This window comes from Doryrhamphus excisus, chromosome 12 (assembly GCF_030265055.1).
Source record: "Doryrhamphus excisus isolate RoL2022-K1 chromosome 12, RoL_Dexc_1.0, whole genome shotgun sequence".
NCBI classification, from domain to species: domain Eukaryota; kingdom Metazoa; phylum Chordata; class Actinopteri; order Syngnathiformes; family Syngnathidae; genus Doryrhamphus; species Doryrhamphus excisus.
Genome location: NC_080477.1, coordinates 7,247,886 through 7,264,329, shown reverse-complemented (window position 1 = coordinate 7,264,329; position 16,444 = coordinate 7,247,886). Strand labels below are relative to the sequence as shown.

Sequence of the window (16,444 nt, the reverse complement as noted above, 5' to 3'; positions counted from 1 at the left end):
CACAGTTTTACTACTTCAGGTCAGCAAAAGACTTAGTTGGACAACAGCTTAAATACCTGCATCAGGAAAATGTTAGAACAAGATGTGCAATCATACTGTCTGAATATTTGATTTTAATACTATAATAAATAGCAATATGGTCGACGGTGTCAGTGTATCCACCAGACGTCATCATATCATCCAATCAGTCACAACTAAATTAAGGGGTATCCAGTGAGAGAAATTGGGACACAGCTTATTCAAATTAAAAATTGAGCAACAAATTTTGTTAACATAAACCTTCAAATAGATCGGGGTATTACGTTATTCTTGTAAAAGTACAACTTTCTTTCTCAGTTGTCTATTTTTGCTGTTGGTTCTTTTTTTTGTTGTTAAATAATATTTTTAGAATATGGCGTAGGCCGCAAATAAAACTCAGTTTGAACACCCTCGAAATGACGGAAAAACATACAGGAAATGAAATGAAAAACAACAGGAACTGCTGTGGCTGTAATCACATCGTTCAGCTTGCTCTCCCACACATGTAAATATTTTCTATGAGATTTCTATATTTATAAATAATGGCAACTTTGATTTGAAATCAGAGAAAATGATCCCTGACTTGTCTCACTGATTGTATAGCGATTGTCTTGTTCCTGCTCTGAGCTCCAATCGGTCTACCTGCAGCCGGTCTGAGAGGTTCTGAGACCAGTTCTATAATTAGGTTCTCTTGGTTGATTCAATTAGAGAAGCCGCTCCATTCATTTAGCTCACGATTCTCCTCAGCTGCTTGGAGAGGCTAATGGACAAGATGGAGAGATATATGGGAAGCAATAAGACATGGCAGTATCTTATGTTGTGATACAGGCAATGCTATTTAACATTTTTATGCTCATGGGTCTAAAACCCTGTATTGTTAGCTCAAACTTTTAACATTTATCCCTCCTATCATTTCATGAAATCTGCATATGTCATCATCTTGCTATGTTTCCAAGTACTGACTTGCAATTACATTACGGGGGACATTACTTAGGAAGGACATAAATAGTGGTCAGTCATCATGGTAGTGGAGTGGAAGAGGAGATATAGACAGAATCTCTTTGATCAAGAAAACACTCAATAATGTTCATGTGTATTCTCAAGAATATACTGAGAAATGTTTACAGAAGAGCACTCCACATACAGTATAGGCTGACATATGTCATGACATAATTTCTGTTCAAAGGAGAGAGAATCAATCTGTCCATATTGCTTATAGCAGGGTTGTCCAAATGTTTTACACCGAGGGACACATAGTGAAAAATGAAAGGATAGAAGACAAAAGACAGCTGGGATTGGCTCCAGCATACCTGCGACCCTAGTGAGGACAAGCTGTATAGAAAATGGCTGTTTCTCATAATACAACTATGACATCAGATTATGACTTTTTCGCTCATTATAATATTAATTCATTCATTTTGTACCGCTTTTCCTCAAGAGGGTCGCGGGGGGTGCTGGAGCCTATCCCAGCTGTCTTCGGGCGAGAGGCGGGGTACACCCTGGACTGGTCGCCAGCCAATCACAGGGCACATATAGACAAACAACCATTCACACTCACATTCATACCTATGGACAATTTGCAGTCGCCAATTAAATTGGCCGAGGGTGGAATTGAACCCTGGTCTCCTAGCTGTGAGGTCTGCGCGCTAACCACTCGACCGCCGTGCCACCCTCATTATAATATGATATTCTTTATTCTTGTAAATTTGTGTATTCTTGATGAAGTAGTTTGTTTGAGTAGTGGATAGTTAGTAACTACATTCCAATAGACCCGGCTACTCTTAGTCCTATCGATCCATCTGCCTTTGTAAGGCTTTGTTGTGATTCATATCACAGTCAGAGCTAACAGATTTAACCACCATATCCATCATTACAGACAGCTATTGGGCCGCATTGAACCGCTGCTGCTGTCTTACGAATTCTGCAATACACCAACGCAGTGTATAATCCAAATAGCACCAGACCTGTTATCATGGTTCCGAATAGGTAGATGCATTTAATGTCCTGCACAGAAAGGCAGGCACATGACACCACTTCCCACAACTGGCCATCATGTACCCATCGGTTACCATTCCGTTAGGGCAGACAGATTCCCTCGAACCAGAGCTTCCCATCGAAAAGATCTTGTCAAATGCGTTGAGCGACCAGTCAATCAATTCCATGATTTAGTTTTAAACAACATTGCAGAGAGAGGCTCTTAAAAGTATGAGACAGGACTAAAAGGAGACGTAGAAGCAAAGCAGGGAAGATAATAGAGAGAAGAGGGAAAAAATGCAACCTCCTTTGTTGAGAGGCAAAATAGGAAGCATTATAATTATCTGTCTTTCCAAGAAACTCTGATGCAAAAGGCAATTTCGGCTACCGTGCATGAAATTTCTTGACAAGCTTTTTGTCCACTTCCAAGAGACGAATTTCTGCAAATAAAAACAAAACATTTTGGGCTCTAATTCTGTGATGCAGCGCAAGGTGGCACAGGGTGGTGGAATATGGGGTACCCCACCAGGGGTAATTCAATCCAGTGCACCACTGTATGCAGCCAATTTGGTAGACTAGACTGCACCGAAATGGGCGTGGCGGCGCACCATGGGAGGTGTCCACATTTACAGCTCGGCGCAGTGAGAATTTTGTGACAAAATAGCTCACCAAAGATTAATATAACTGTCAGGAACAGATGATGTGTCCCATGAGGTGAATGATACGCAGTCCAGTCCGGTGCATTTAAAGGCAATCAGAGGCGTTTATTTGATTGGTTAAGATTACACTCGGCTGTGTTAAACCCTCTCATGCCATCTCTGCTCCGTCGTTGCCACTTGTACCGGTGGGAGGCATGGAGGCGTGGGTGCGCGGCGCAGCACTGCTCACAAAATTTGCAAAGTTGGCCTTGAGTCACGCCTACACTTGGTTTTCAAAATTAGAGCCCCACATGTCAAAACTCTAGACATATGAAGATGAATGTATCGTAATTTGCAGACAGGCTTTCAAATAGAAATGGTTGCTTGTACGTTATGATAAACTACCGTTTTTGCCTTGTATTTGCCTCTTGCCATTATCAGCTGAAATATGGAGGTTTCTTTTAAAAACCTTAACAGTCTGTGGGGCCTTCAGGTGATCGGGGAGGAGAGAAGGCCCAGTTGCCCATGGTGTGAAGCTTAGTCCTGGGGAATTTTTTGGTTGTGGAGCGGAGGGTCTCTGGGGAAGTAAGTAGTTCCTTGAGGTTTTTGGGGGCATGTGGAGACCTTGTATTTGATTCTAAATGGGACAGGAGGCCAATGAAGAGATGTCAGAATTGGGGTGATGTGATCGTATTTGTGGGTCCTCATTAGGATCCTGGCAGTGCTGTTCTGGACGTATGTGGTCTCGCCATGGATCCTGATGAGGAGTGTATTGCAGTAGTCCAGCCTGGAGGAGACAAAGTCATGGACGAGCTTTTCTGCATCAGCCAGGGTGAGTAGTGGACGATGTTTCTGAGGTGGTTACAGGAGGTCTGGCAGAGTCTTGCCTTGGTGCCCACCAAATCATTTGTACTTGGCCTGAATTGAAAATGGCCTGAAGGGTGGATGTGAGAGTCTTCAGTTTGCATCATGGTCAAAATCTGTAAAATCAACCTTTTTAGACATGCTTAGAATATGAGTGAGTCAAAGCGATGTTGATGACTTCAAATTTAAGACAAAAACCTGCTTCAGCCAAATTATCAATGACTTTTGTAAAGACATCGTAGGGCATTCTAAAAATACCCAGTCGTTGTGAATGAATGACTCTGTTTTGGTTCAGGTCCAAATGTTCCCTTCCGGAGAGTCCTACGCAAAAACCCTCCCCCAACCATCTCCTCGTTGTCCGTAAAGCACTAAATAAATGGATTGACTCGGGCAAGCGACAGTTTTCCTTCATAATTGTTAATTATGGAGAGTGCTCAGTGAGGCACTCGCCATGAATGGATATGGGATGCTCTTTCTTCCCCCACCCTCTCCTCTGTCCATTTTATGGGATTGGTCCTACTTCTCAAGGACGCCAAAAAGGACACTTATGATGAAGGAGGAGGTGCAGAGAATGGGTTGGGTAGCTGCGTCATACTTGTACATTACCATTGGTGGATTTTATGACAACAGGCGCCAGCATGCTACACCCCTCCCATCCGAGTGCCTCAGAGCTGACCACCAGCAGCCCCGCCCAAACCCAAGTGGCTCCTGCTCGGGTCCAAGACGAGAGTACAGCACTTAAGATAATGTAAATAACCAAGGAAGGAGAGCTATTTTAAGACACCGTCTTTCACTATGGCCATGAACGGGGACAAAGATGCAACCCAAGCGATCGTAATTTCACTCACGTTTTCAGACATGTTCTCTGTCTGCCATCCAACTGGCCGAAGAGCCGCCACAAAAGAAAGCTCTAACATAACCACTTTTAAAGTCAAATTAAAAATGATAGAAATATCAAAAATAGACAATGAGCTATTTCAAAAGATTCCTGACCTGGCTCCAAAAATGCAGTATTACTCAAGTGCATAAAACACGGGAATATATTTTTGGTCAATAATTTGTCTAAAAAGAACATACTGCATTTCTAATTGCACTAAAACAATTAAGAAATAAACAAAAACCAAGCACATAACGACAATAACATTTTAGATAATATGAAATAACAATATCACACTATACCAAAGTATATTAATATATATATTTTTTGCCATTGTAATGGTACACTTTTATTGTTACATGACATCAAAAATAAATAAACATTTAGATAACATCCCTCCATCTTATCTGAATAATGCTAAAGAGCAATTTGTTATCGCTACATCTTTCCCTCCATATTTATACAAACATACACCTCACAGAGAAAATAATCTGTACAAGTCTGTGAACAACACACACATTACACAATGATAACCCAAAAAAGCATTATTCGGCCACCATTTGACTATTTGCAAAATAAAATACACAAACAGCAATTACATTTCTTGAGACAATAAGATGATTGGCGGTTACATTCATATTTAAATGGTCTTTCACTGCAATTTGACCAAATAAACATATATCTGTTCACATGATTTACATTAAGGCAGTTGAATAAACACTATTTTTTTTTAAACATGTCATGGACATTTTTACATTGATGCTTAACGTGAAATCAGCTTCTCAAAGAGAACTAGTCGACTATTTTTACTATTGCTTGTATAATGTAGGTTCTATTCAGCTTGACTGATGAGTTGATCCAGTCATGGTGTGTTTATTTTATCTTATCTTATACTTATATCAGAAATGTACATGCCCGTGCCTGTCACTCTGTATCGAAAGCCATGTCCTCACAAGCACTGATTTTTCAAACGCGTACTACTCTGTTAGAAAAATGTCCGTCCACAAGTGCATCTCTCAAAATAAAAACACATTCACTGGCTGGCTTGGACATTTTGACCTAACAAAAAGCTGGAAGAAGCAACAACAGCTGACATGGTCTCTCTAAAATCACTGCTCACGTTCAAGGCGCCCAGAAAATATCACAATTTTTTTGGGATCACCGCTGAACAAAATGAAACCCAAGATTCAAGAACTTTTTGTTGTTAAACTATACGTTTAAAAACGTGAGATCAGTAAATACATTTTTATGCTGAAGCAGTTCCCCAAAGGATCTGTTTCTAAGGACAAAAACCTATGTTTGCATGTCTAGGAGAGGCCAGAACACACCCGAAAATATGCGTTTTTAAAATATCTGTATTCGTGTGGACATGGCCTAACATAAGCAGTCATTTGCTGTAGTTCATTTTATGGCATCACAATCCATTTCATATTAAAACCATGTTTGCTCCTGGTTCTAACTTCAGTATCCTTGAGTATAATAATACTCACGGTTATCATTGTGAACGTGACCCCACATCACCCCACAGTAGAGCAACACAATATCTTAACTAGTTTGCTCACCACATCGGTTCCCCCTGTTGCACATCTGATTTTCCTTTGGGAGTTTTGCAAAGGTGTATTTTTCCAACTTGCAAACTATTGTTTGTGCTCTGTCAAACTGCTTCATCTCGTCTTTATACTTGTGCAGGTTCATATCATCTGATTATTTTGTCTGAGACAAAATTATGATAATAAAATTGACCGCATCTTTGAAAAAGATGGTTATATTACTGAATATCTATTTGAGCGTCTGTAGGAGTGTTTATGGTATTCTCCAGAGAGAGAACCTCATATGCATTAATAAGCTGCTACACTACGTATGTATCCTGATGAGCCTGTTCTCACTGGAATTTAGTACCATCTTGTACAAAAAGTATTGCAAAGGATGATGAATTTAGATTATTCAAAGACAAAAAGCAATAGTAATGTTATTAAAACAATTTGATATGCCATAATTTCCTTTGTCGTCTGCTTTATTGTTAATTATTTTCAAGAATATATTACATATGTGGGATATTGCTTTGTCATTAGACAATTTTTACCACTGCAGAAGATGTGTATGAAGCAGATGTCCAATTTCCTACCATATACACCAAAGAGGAGGTTTATGGGTGTAGTGAAGGAGGACATGAGGGTAGTTGGTGTGAGAAAGATAGATGCAGAAGACATGGTTGTATGGAGGTGATTGATTTGCTGAAGGGAAAAGCCGAAAGAGAAAGAAGAAGAAGATTAGTGAGAAGGTATTACTCCTGAAAAGCCACCCGTATCCCAGTCACCACCAGTCAGTGTGGTACCTCACTGTCCCGTGAGAGGATGTTGGCTCATTGTCTTCTTTTTGTGATTGACAGCTTGACCAGATTTCAGAAATCACATCCTGAGGCTTTTATTCTTCATCGTGATGGGAGGAGTCGGGGCTTGACTCCTCCTCTTCCTCCTCCACCGTTTCTTTTGGCAGCGTGTCACGGCGCGTGAAGGCGGCCGCCAAGGTCACACTCAGCCGCGGTTTGACAGGCGCCATCTCAGACAGCCCGATATTGTTGCCACGAGTCACAAGCGTCGTCTTATCCATGATCTCGCCGCTGTGCTTGGACACGACTGCGTCGAGAAAGTCGTACTTGTGCGACAGCTTGCCGCTTTCAAACAGATACTTGGCCAAATAGGAGAATGCTACGTTACCAAGAAAGGAAGCAAGCATAGAGGCTGTCTTAAACGGAAACTTTTGGATGACTACATCCTCCATTTCTCCCGTGACGTGATGCTCGCGTTGCTCGATGGTCCAACCGGGGTAATAAATAAAAGGGGGCAGCTGAAGGTAGGGCTCGCCTCCGCCTATACGCAGCACCATGCCAAACAAGTAAGCAGCCACTGAGCCGTACGTGTTGGTGCCTTTCACAAAGAGCACACTGAGGAGCTGGGGGAAGATGATGACATAAACCAAGTCGGAGCTGAGGTACCATAGTCCGTAAACTGTCCCCGTAACCAGTGCCATCAATGTGGCGAGGCCGCCAAACACAAAGATGGTGACGCGCATCACCCACACGATCTCACGATCTGATGCCTGTGGAGAAAAAGGAGTGAGACACGTATTTAAATTAAAATCATGACGGATGAATGTGTGTGTTTTTCCACATAAACACTGACCGACTGTCTGAAGGCCAGTTGGTAGATGTTCCTTGCAAACATGGAGCTGGCTGACAGGATGGACGAGTCTGCAGATGACATGACGGCAGCAGACACGGCACCGAGGCCGAAAAAAGAGACAAACGGCGGACAGAGGTGCTGGAGAACAATGGGCAGAATCATATCCGCCTCTTCTTTGTCTTTAGGAGGAATGGCTCCATATGTTGTTTGGTTCCAGTCTGAGTGCAAGAGATGAATCAGCATAATTAGGGTTGAATTACTATTCTTACTAAATTCATTCATTTTCTACTGCTTGGTCGCGGGGGTGCTGAAGCCTATCCCAGCTGTCTTCGGGCGAGAGGAGGGGTACACCTTGGACTGGTCGCCAGCCAATCACAGGGCACATATAGACAAACAACCATTCACACTCACATTCATACCTATGGACAATTTGGAGTCACCAATTAACCTAGCATGTTTTTGGAATGTTTGAGGAAACCGGAGTACCCGAAGAAAACCCACGCATGCACGGGGGAGAACATGCAAACTCCACACAGAGATAGCCGAGGGTGGAATTGAACCCTGGTCTCCTAGCTGTGAGGTCTGCGTGCTAACCACTTGATCTGCTTACTAAATGATAATAAAAAATAAAAAAAAGTATTTGCTTGAAATCTGTGCAAACTCCACACAGAGATGCCTGACTGTGCAGCCCATTTTTAATAAATATTGTAAAAATATGTATTTTCTATATTTATAAGAGGCAGTAAACTGGGCCTCGGTCACTTAAAAGTAGCCAGCACTTCACAAACATTAAAGGTTAATGTAATATGTGCATGTAATATAATAATTTTACTATTTAAAATGTGATTATAAGTCTAGGAGCGACTTAAAAAAAAGCCACAATTTGAAGAATATAAGATAATACGCAAAGATACAGTATACTGTATATATATATTCAAGTGTCCAGGTGTACACATACAAAGCTGACACTGAGAAATCTGTACATCAATCCACTAATTTGGTCCCTAGCCTCCTTCTGATGTAATATTTAAAATGGATTTCTGCTACATAATGAATGAGGTGAAGCAGCTGCTATTTACCCCGGCTCTCTCAGATCTGTGGGCGACATGGATCCATCCTGAGCGACACAAACCACACAAATACACAAAACATATTTCATGCACATGCCAGCTTGTGTAAGAACTTCCAAACCTGTTGAGGCTCCGATGGCGCCAATAAGAACAGAGGGGACGGCCATGACGAGACATCCGAAAGCCGCCAGGAAGGACAGGACTTGTGCGTACGTAGCAGAGGAAGCAGACAGGACTCTTTGGAAATACACTTGCCAAGGAATACCTCCAAGCATCTGGATTAAAATGACACTCCAATTAGACGCATTTGTGAACAGAATTTTAACTCACATGGAAGTAAACCAGCAAACCATCAACAATAGTCAATTCCACAATATGATTTTCATTTAAAATTTTAAAAAAATAAGAAAGATCACGGTACCAGAAGACAAAAATTGTCAATCCAGACCCAGGTGTCACTGCTGTTGACACTGCCTCTCCATGGCGACTGGTACACTTGCTTGACAGCGGTCACTGTGATGTCTGACACAGCCATGTTGCTCAACGCAAACGGTACACTGATCCACTGCAGGCGGACACCAACAAGTAAAATGAATGCAACTTAACACATTTACCTGCTCTCAAAATGCAATGATACATGTTCGATACCACAGCTTATCACATACTACAGTATTAATTGGCCCTGTACCCTAGAAAGCGCCCATGAATGATACGGGAAAAGGCCGAAATGATACTGTGTCAATGCCCAGGGCAGTGATACTGATAAAATATAGAGTTTAACCATGTCCAGTATCAGCCCCCGTAGCTGTCCACTCAGAGCACGCTGCTTTGGTATCGTGCCCGTGAAACAACCAATCAGAGAACAGCGCATGAGCGTGAACACACAGCGTTTGTTTTGCTGCCGTCTGTGCTCTGTCAACATGATAAGACTGTTGACGAAATATTATTGTTGAAATATTTTTGCAATTATTGTGTTTACACTGTTTAGATATAATACATGTAATAAACTGAACATTTTCTGGAAACAAAATGGTCTTTTGATTAAATAGTACGTGATAATAAGCTCATGATTAAATAGTACACAGCAATGAAATTGCCAATGAAATGTTGTTGCCTGGCTCCCGTATAATAATAAATAATAAATAATAATGTGGAGAATAAATATGAACAATGTGCAGCGTAAACAGTAATTTGTACAAATAATTTAAATAATTTAGAATAAATAATAATAATTTAAAGTTTTGCTTGGAACCACACTTTGAATGCTTTGATTATATATAACTATCTATATATAAACTATAATTATAACTATATAATATAAACTATATTATATATAAACTATCATACACATTCCACAAACATTGCGTTTTAACATGCTCGTGACACCAAAATAAGGTTTGAAGAAAACAATAACAAAATGAAAGCACTTAATAACACATTTTTATCATATTACTGTCATTAATGATTACTGATTAATAAACAACAATGAAATCTGAGTGAAATGAATCTGTGATTTTGATATGATTTTGACATGGCCAAATAACACCATAATAACACTATAATCGCATGATGAGTATGATGTAACACAAAATTGTATGTTTTTTCACTGTCAATAAGTGACAGCACATTGCAAAATAGTGAGCAGCAGATGAACGTTACTTGAAACCCCCTACTACTATTCTAAGATTTATAGAATCATAATAATAATAATAAATATGGATTTACTTACTGAAACTTTAAGACAAGTGACAGTGAGCAATTTAACATGAAAATACATATTTTCATCCCAGTTTTCGTAGTGAAGCTGCAATCAAACACGATTTATTGTTGCACGCTACAACAGATACTATGTTAGCTGCCTAGTGTATCATAACCAACACTTTGTTAGCACTACGCATTCTACAACAGAGGATATAAAATGTGTATTAATATACTGTCACATTGGCATATTTCAACGGTCGAACGTTGACTTATTTCAGTCTACGGAGGCAATATCAAAACTATTATTGTTGGCTGAAATGCCGACGCATCTGATGCAGTGAATGGCGTCTTTTGTTGTGAAGAAGCTTACTCCATTTCCTCAAGGGTTACAGCAAAAGCCTTCAACATAATGAGCAGCCATAATTATAATTGAATAAATATATAAAAAAACAACAGAAATTCATCCAGAACTGGAGCACAACAAGTGAGAATGCATTGACGTGAATATCATTTCTGGGTGGTAACTTCTGGGTTAAATATCACTTGATGCTCCTTCTGGAGACTCTGGAAGAAACTGTTCCATTCCATTCTCCTCCTCTTATGCAGGTCTACGTCGCGGGGGCATCAGTCTCAGTAGGGAAGTCCAGACTACCTGGTCCTGGACACCTCGTCCAGCTCCACTGGGAGGACACCAAGGGGTTCCCAGGCCAGCTGTGATACATAATCCCTCCAGCATGTCCTTCTCTCGGCTCGGCATGCCCGGGAAAAACCTCACCAGGGAAGTGTCTGGGAGGCATCCAGACTAGATGCCCGAGCTGACTCAAATGGATCCTGTCGATGTGAAGAAGTGGCTCTACTCTGAGCCCCTCCTGGAGGACTGAGCTCCTCGCCCGATCTCTTAGGGTGACTGCAGCTACCCTACGGTGGAAACTCAGTCGCTTGTATTCACGATCTTGTTCTTTCGGTCAGCACCCAAAGGTGGGAACGTAGATCAGCGGTCTTTTCAACATTCCGGTACAGCGTCTGCATTACTAGAGACGCTGCACCGATCCGCCTCACGCACCCACATTCCCTCTCTCGTGAACAACCCTGAGAAACTTAAACTCCTCCACCTGGGGCAGGACCTTATTTCCAACATGGAGGGAGCACTGCACCCTTTTCCGACTGAGAACCAGGGCCTGTGGTTTGGAGTCTCATCCTAGAAGCCTCACACTCAGATGCAAGCCGTCCTAGTAAACGTTGAAGGTCACAGTTCGAAGTTGCCATCAGGACCACATTGTCAAACTGGACTTCCTTGATGATTTAGCTGTGCCTCGATAATTCTGTCCATAAAAATTTAAATAAAAAAAACATCCAGCACCCTCGCAAGGGTGTAGAGCTAGTCCAGAAACCACATTGAACCTCTGAGGTTCGTACCCTTATTCTCTCCAGCACCATGGAATAGGAGTCTGAAGAGTGTGATCCCCCTATATTTGGAACACACCATCCATCTGGTGACCCTTCTTAAAAAGGTGGACCACCACTCTGGCCTGTCAATCCAAAGGTACTCTTCCTGACTTTCATTAAACGTTGAAGAGATGTGTCAGCTTAGACAGACCCTCATCATCCAGAAACGTTGACGGAAATTGTTAAAAAAAAAGTAAATAATTAACTTTAAACAAACCTCTCTTAGTATCACAGCAAAGCAACAGTATTTTGTACACATAAAACAAAAATGTATCAAATAAAAATGATTAAAAATTATTTTTTGTATAAAATTGCACACTTCTGTGTGCATGCATTCAAAATGAGTGGAAGGACTGCATTAAAGTTTTGATGTTTCGTCTAATATTGCCTCCACAGGTTATACGTATTATTTCGAAACAGCATTTACTTATTTACTTCTGAGTTGATCGCATTATATTTGTTTACCCTTGTGAGGATAAGCGGTAGAAAATGAATGAATGAATAAATGTGAACAATCTTCTTCTACTGCTTCCTCACTGTGACACGTACGCCTCACTGCTGCCCCATGAAGAGTGATGGAAGTACTGCATGAATAAGAACTTCTCTAGTTAGACTTATTATTTGGGTGATGTTTAATATCTAATATCCATCCAAGAGCATTCTTTTATTTATGATAGTGCTTATCCTTTTCAGGGTCATGGGTGAGCTGGAGCCTATCCCAGCTGACAATGGAATGACTCTGGAATAGTTGGCAGTCAAACACAATGCTGGGCAATTTAGTGTTTCCAATTAACCAAACATTCACATTTTGGACACTTGGAGGAAGGAAACCAGATTATGTAGATAAACCCAACATAAGCACAACGAGAAAAAGCAAACTCCCTCACAAAAGCAACATTTTAAGTGAATTTAAGTTTGTACAAATAAGCAATAATTGCACATTACTCAATAATTGTCAGCATTGACCTACCAGACCCACAAAGATGCAGAAGAGCTGCACAACGTCAGTATAGGCCACCGAGTAAAGTCCTCCTACCAGTGTGTAAAAGATGGCAATGAGAGCCGAGATGACCACTGACATTTTGATGTTGATGTCCACGATGACACTGAGAGTGGCACCTAAGGTCACAACGGACACAGATGACGTCACTCAGAGACACAGACGGTGATTTTCATGAACTACACTTAGACGGTAGTAAACTTACCGAGAGCGGACAAGATGGCGGCAGACCAGAAAATCTCCCCCATCAATGCAGGTATGAAGAGAAGGCCGCCCATGCGTTTCCCATAGAGCTGCTGGAACGGGTCTAACATGGTTACGTAACCTCTTGAGCGCATGGGCTTAGCGAAAAAAAGTCCACCTATGGGACAATGAATGGACATGGTAATGGTAATGCTTTTATTTCATTTTGAACATGCATCAGATTACAATTGAATGCATCACATAATCAGTTCACAGTTCCACATGTCCAAAAGGAGTAGGAAGAAGCAAAGCTTATTAAATCCTACCCCTCCATCTGGTACTTTTACAATCAGTAACTGTTACATTTGTTCACTTCCTGCTTTCCATAATACAGTTTAAGGTTTTACATGTTTGTACTATTATGACGTTCAATTATTACCTAAACATTTGAATGAATAGGGAAAGTCAATACACAAAAACATAAGCAATTCTCAAATGTGCTGCTTGTGCTTTCACTGTTAAGCCCTGAAACAAAATTGAAAATCTAGAACAGAATATTATCATACTCACCCATACTTTTCTCAGTGTTTGCATTTATTTGCTGCCAGATTTATTGTGAATTGATGTCTTAGTTGCAAGATATAAATATACACTAATTAGACACTTCATTAGGTACACTGTAATGCTGTGTCAAATAATGTCTTGACACTGTCACAAATGCACTTTTTTGATTGGGACTGTATCAATGCATAGCTAAACAATTTATATATGATATTTAAAAATATCTTGGTATGATGCAGTGCATTTTGTACACCACTGCAAACTGTAAGTTAATAAATATGATCTATACAATTCAGCGGCTATTGATTTGGGACTCAGGAGAGGGTCACGGAATAAAATATTGACAAATGAATTAAAGACACAAGCCAATACATTCCTGTGAGTCTAAACTGGTAAAAACATGCACAAATGGTGTAACTGATAGCAACAAGCATCACTCACCAAGAACAAGACTGAGGGCATATCCAAAGGGAGCTTGTGCCCAAGCCAAACCTTTATCAGGGAGGTACACATACTCAGCAGTGCCGTTAATATATCCTCCTCCAACCCAAGTTGCTGAAAATTGTTTGAAAAATACAACAAATTAAGCACATTTTCCAAGTATAGCTTTCCATGTTATTTTCTTGTAATGTAATCTGCAGTTTTTTTTGTCTTGTTTGTGATTAAATAAGACCTGGTGGTATTACTAACCACTCCAGTAGTCACTTAGCTATTGTAGTTTGCAGTACTGTATAAGTACATGCATCAAACAAACATAAAACATTAAAAAAAACATTCCTGATGACTGATTTGATACAGTTGGAATGGATCTACTTGCTGGTGTACCTAATGCAATGGCCAGTGAGTACTGTATAACAGTATAACTAAAAAAAAAAACTAAAAAAAGAAACTTCAGTACTACTGAAAACTATAACCAGTTACCTGTCATTGTAAATCCCCCGACGAATAATCCAATATCTCTGCCTCCAACCATGATGGTTTCGCTGCGGTCGGTTCCCTCGGCCTCCCCGGAGTGTTTGTTCTTCCATGCCGCCCAGATGCCCACGAATAGGATGAGGAGGTAGAAGACCGCGATAGCCACAAGTCCTTCTACATGGATGGTCATGGTCGCGCCGGGTCTTGCGCTAAGAACAAGGACGCATGGAGACCTGTCGTGCGCGCACAGAAACACAGAGACTCGTGTGCCAAGAATATTTTTTTAAGCACACTGTATTAAAGTAGTGTCAAAAGCGTATCGGAGCGAATACGTATCCAAATAAAAAACAGTTAATAAGCCTAAAAGGCAACACTAGCTCCAATACACGTCAATTACATTTTTACTGTATTCTAGTTAACTGTCTGTGCGTAATTTGGCGCATTACGCACAAAACGACTTCCACGGCTCATGTTAATTTCAGAAAAAAAACATGCTAACTAACTGACCGTGTCTCTAAACTACTAGAAAAGCATTTTAACCTACTTGAGAAGCTTCTAGAGGCATGTGCTGGCCACCTTAGACGGTTCCGTCAAGAGCCTGTGAGGAACGCTCCAATGAGACAACAGACAGCGGAGCTCTCCCGGGTGACTTTGTGGGCTTTTGATAGGGGTAGGTGCCGTCAGAGGAATGGTAACACACGTCAGAAGAACCGTAAGTCCCCCCTCCTCCCCCCAATGGGCACCTTTCACCGAGACACGTCACGCAATGCTGAGATCCACTTACTTCAAAGGAGAATGAATGGGCTTACAAATGTAACTTTTTTTTTTTTACATGTTATTTGAAGACAAAACACAATTTTAAGCCAATTTAAGCAAATCTTTCATGCATTTGTCTATGCTCAAAGTCTATTATGTTTTTCTAGCAATTAGCTGACTCACTGGAACCTTTTTTTGAAAAATGAAAAGAAACCCGGAGAGTCTGCTGGAGGACACATGGAGTTCATAAATGTGACATTTTATAATTTCTTAAGATCATACAGTACATTTTCTATGGATTACTAATTTTGGACATTATCAGAAATGTATTCATAGAATGTGATGTGTTTCTACTGTAATATGTTGTGTTGTTAACTCTAACACAAAAGTGCAGGTTTTTTTTTTATAAAAAAAAAAACAGCCCAAGGGGCTGAGAGGAAGGCCCAAGCCTTTTTAAATATATTTTTAATATATTTTACCTCAGGAGGGTCACAGGGTGCTGGAGCCTATCCCAGCTGTCTTTGGGCGAGAGGCGGGGTACACCCTGGACTGGTCGCCAGCCAATCACAGGGCACATATAGACAAACAACCATTCACACTCACATTCATACCTATGGACAATTTGGAGTCGCCAATTAACCTAGCATGTTTTTGGAATGTGGGAGGAAACCGGAGTACCCAGAGAAAACCCACACGTGCACAGGGAGAACATGCAAACTCCACACAGAGATGGCCGAAGGTGGAATCGAACCCAAGTCTCCTAGCTGTGAGGTCTGCGCGCTAAATATACTTAATCTATATGCATTCATTTACATTGTTTGTCAAAATATTTTGTTTGGTCCAGTATACATTTATATATAATCTTTCTATTTTCTATATCTACTCTCAATGTTGCATTTTATAAATCTTTTATTTCTTCTTTTTCCTTGAACATTACATTACAAAAGCGACCTACTGTCGTTTAAAGAAAACAATTTTCAAACAATTTTCCTCAACTTCATTGATGCATTATTTATATATACAGTTATTTCTCTTTAAATAACAACATGGTCAAAGTTCAACACAGGATGAGCAGACTTTAAATGACAAAACCCATACTACTATAAAAGCAATGTTCTTTGTCAATGTTTTGTACAGCTTTTGTATTGGATCTCTCTCAATTTTGCAATAAGAGAAGTAAGAATGAATACCCCCACCTAAGCAATTGCCAATCCATCCATTTTCTATGCCGCTTATCCTCATTAAGTTTGCGGGTATGC

General features: G+C 40.5%; 1 protein-coding gene across 3 annotated transcripts; it reads right to left on the bottom strand.

Annotated features, from left to right (window-relative positions):
• Positions 1-4,718: 4,718 nt before the first annotated feature.
• On the bottom strand, positions 4,719-15,141 carry slc5a7a (solute carrier family 5 member 7a). 3 transcript variants are annotated; one of them, XM_058088996.1, is made up of 9 exons: positions 14,974-15,141; positions 14,436-14,662; positions 13,956-14,069; positions 12,976-13,131; positions 12,741-12,889; positions 9,045-9,188; positions 8,745-8,898; positions 7,554-7,771; positions 4,719-7,470 (listed from the first exon to the last, which is right to left on the bottom strand). In XM_058088996.1, exons 2-9 carry the CDS (start codon positions 14,617-14,619, stop codon positions 6,796-6,798), a joined length of 1,794 nt encoding a protein of 597 aa, XP_057944979.1. In that variant the 5' UTR covers positions 14,620-14,662; positions 14,974-15,141; the 3' UTR covers positions 4,719-6,795. The 3 variants fall into 3 exon arrangements, with proteins under 3 accessions (XP_057944979.1, XP_057944980.1, XP_057944981.1); XM_058088997.1 differs by having other exon boundaries at positions 14,436-14,638; XM_058088998.1 differs by lacking the exons at positions 12,741-12,889; positions 13,956-14,069; positions 14,436-14,662; positions 14,974-15,141 and having other exon boundaries at positions 12,976-13,003.
• Positions 15,142-16,444: the final 1,303 nt, after the last annotated feature.

Excerpts from the sequence above, each read along its gene's own strand:
- slc5a7a (XM_058088996.1), bottom strand. The coding sequence starts at position 14,619 with ATGACCATCCATGTAGAAGGACTTGTGGCTATCGCGGTCTTCTACCTC. Across the intron at positions 13,132-13,955 it reads TGCCCTCAGTCTTGTTCTTG|GTGGACTTTTTTTCGCTAAG; the intron begins GTGAGTGATGCT and ends ATTGTCCCATAG. Across the intron at positions 9,189-12,740 it reads TCTGCATCTTTGTGGGTCTG|TGGATCAGTGTACCGTTTGC; the intron begins GTAGGTCAATGC and ends GTCCGCCTGCAG.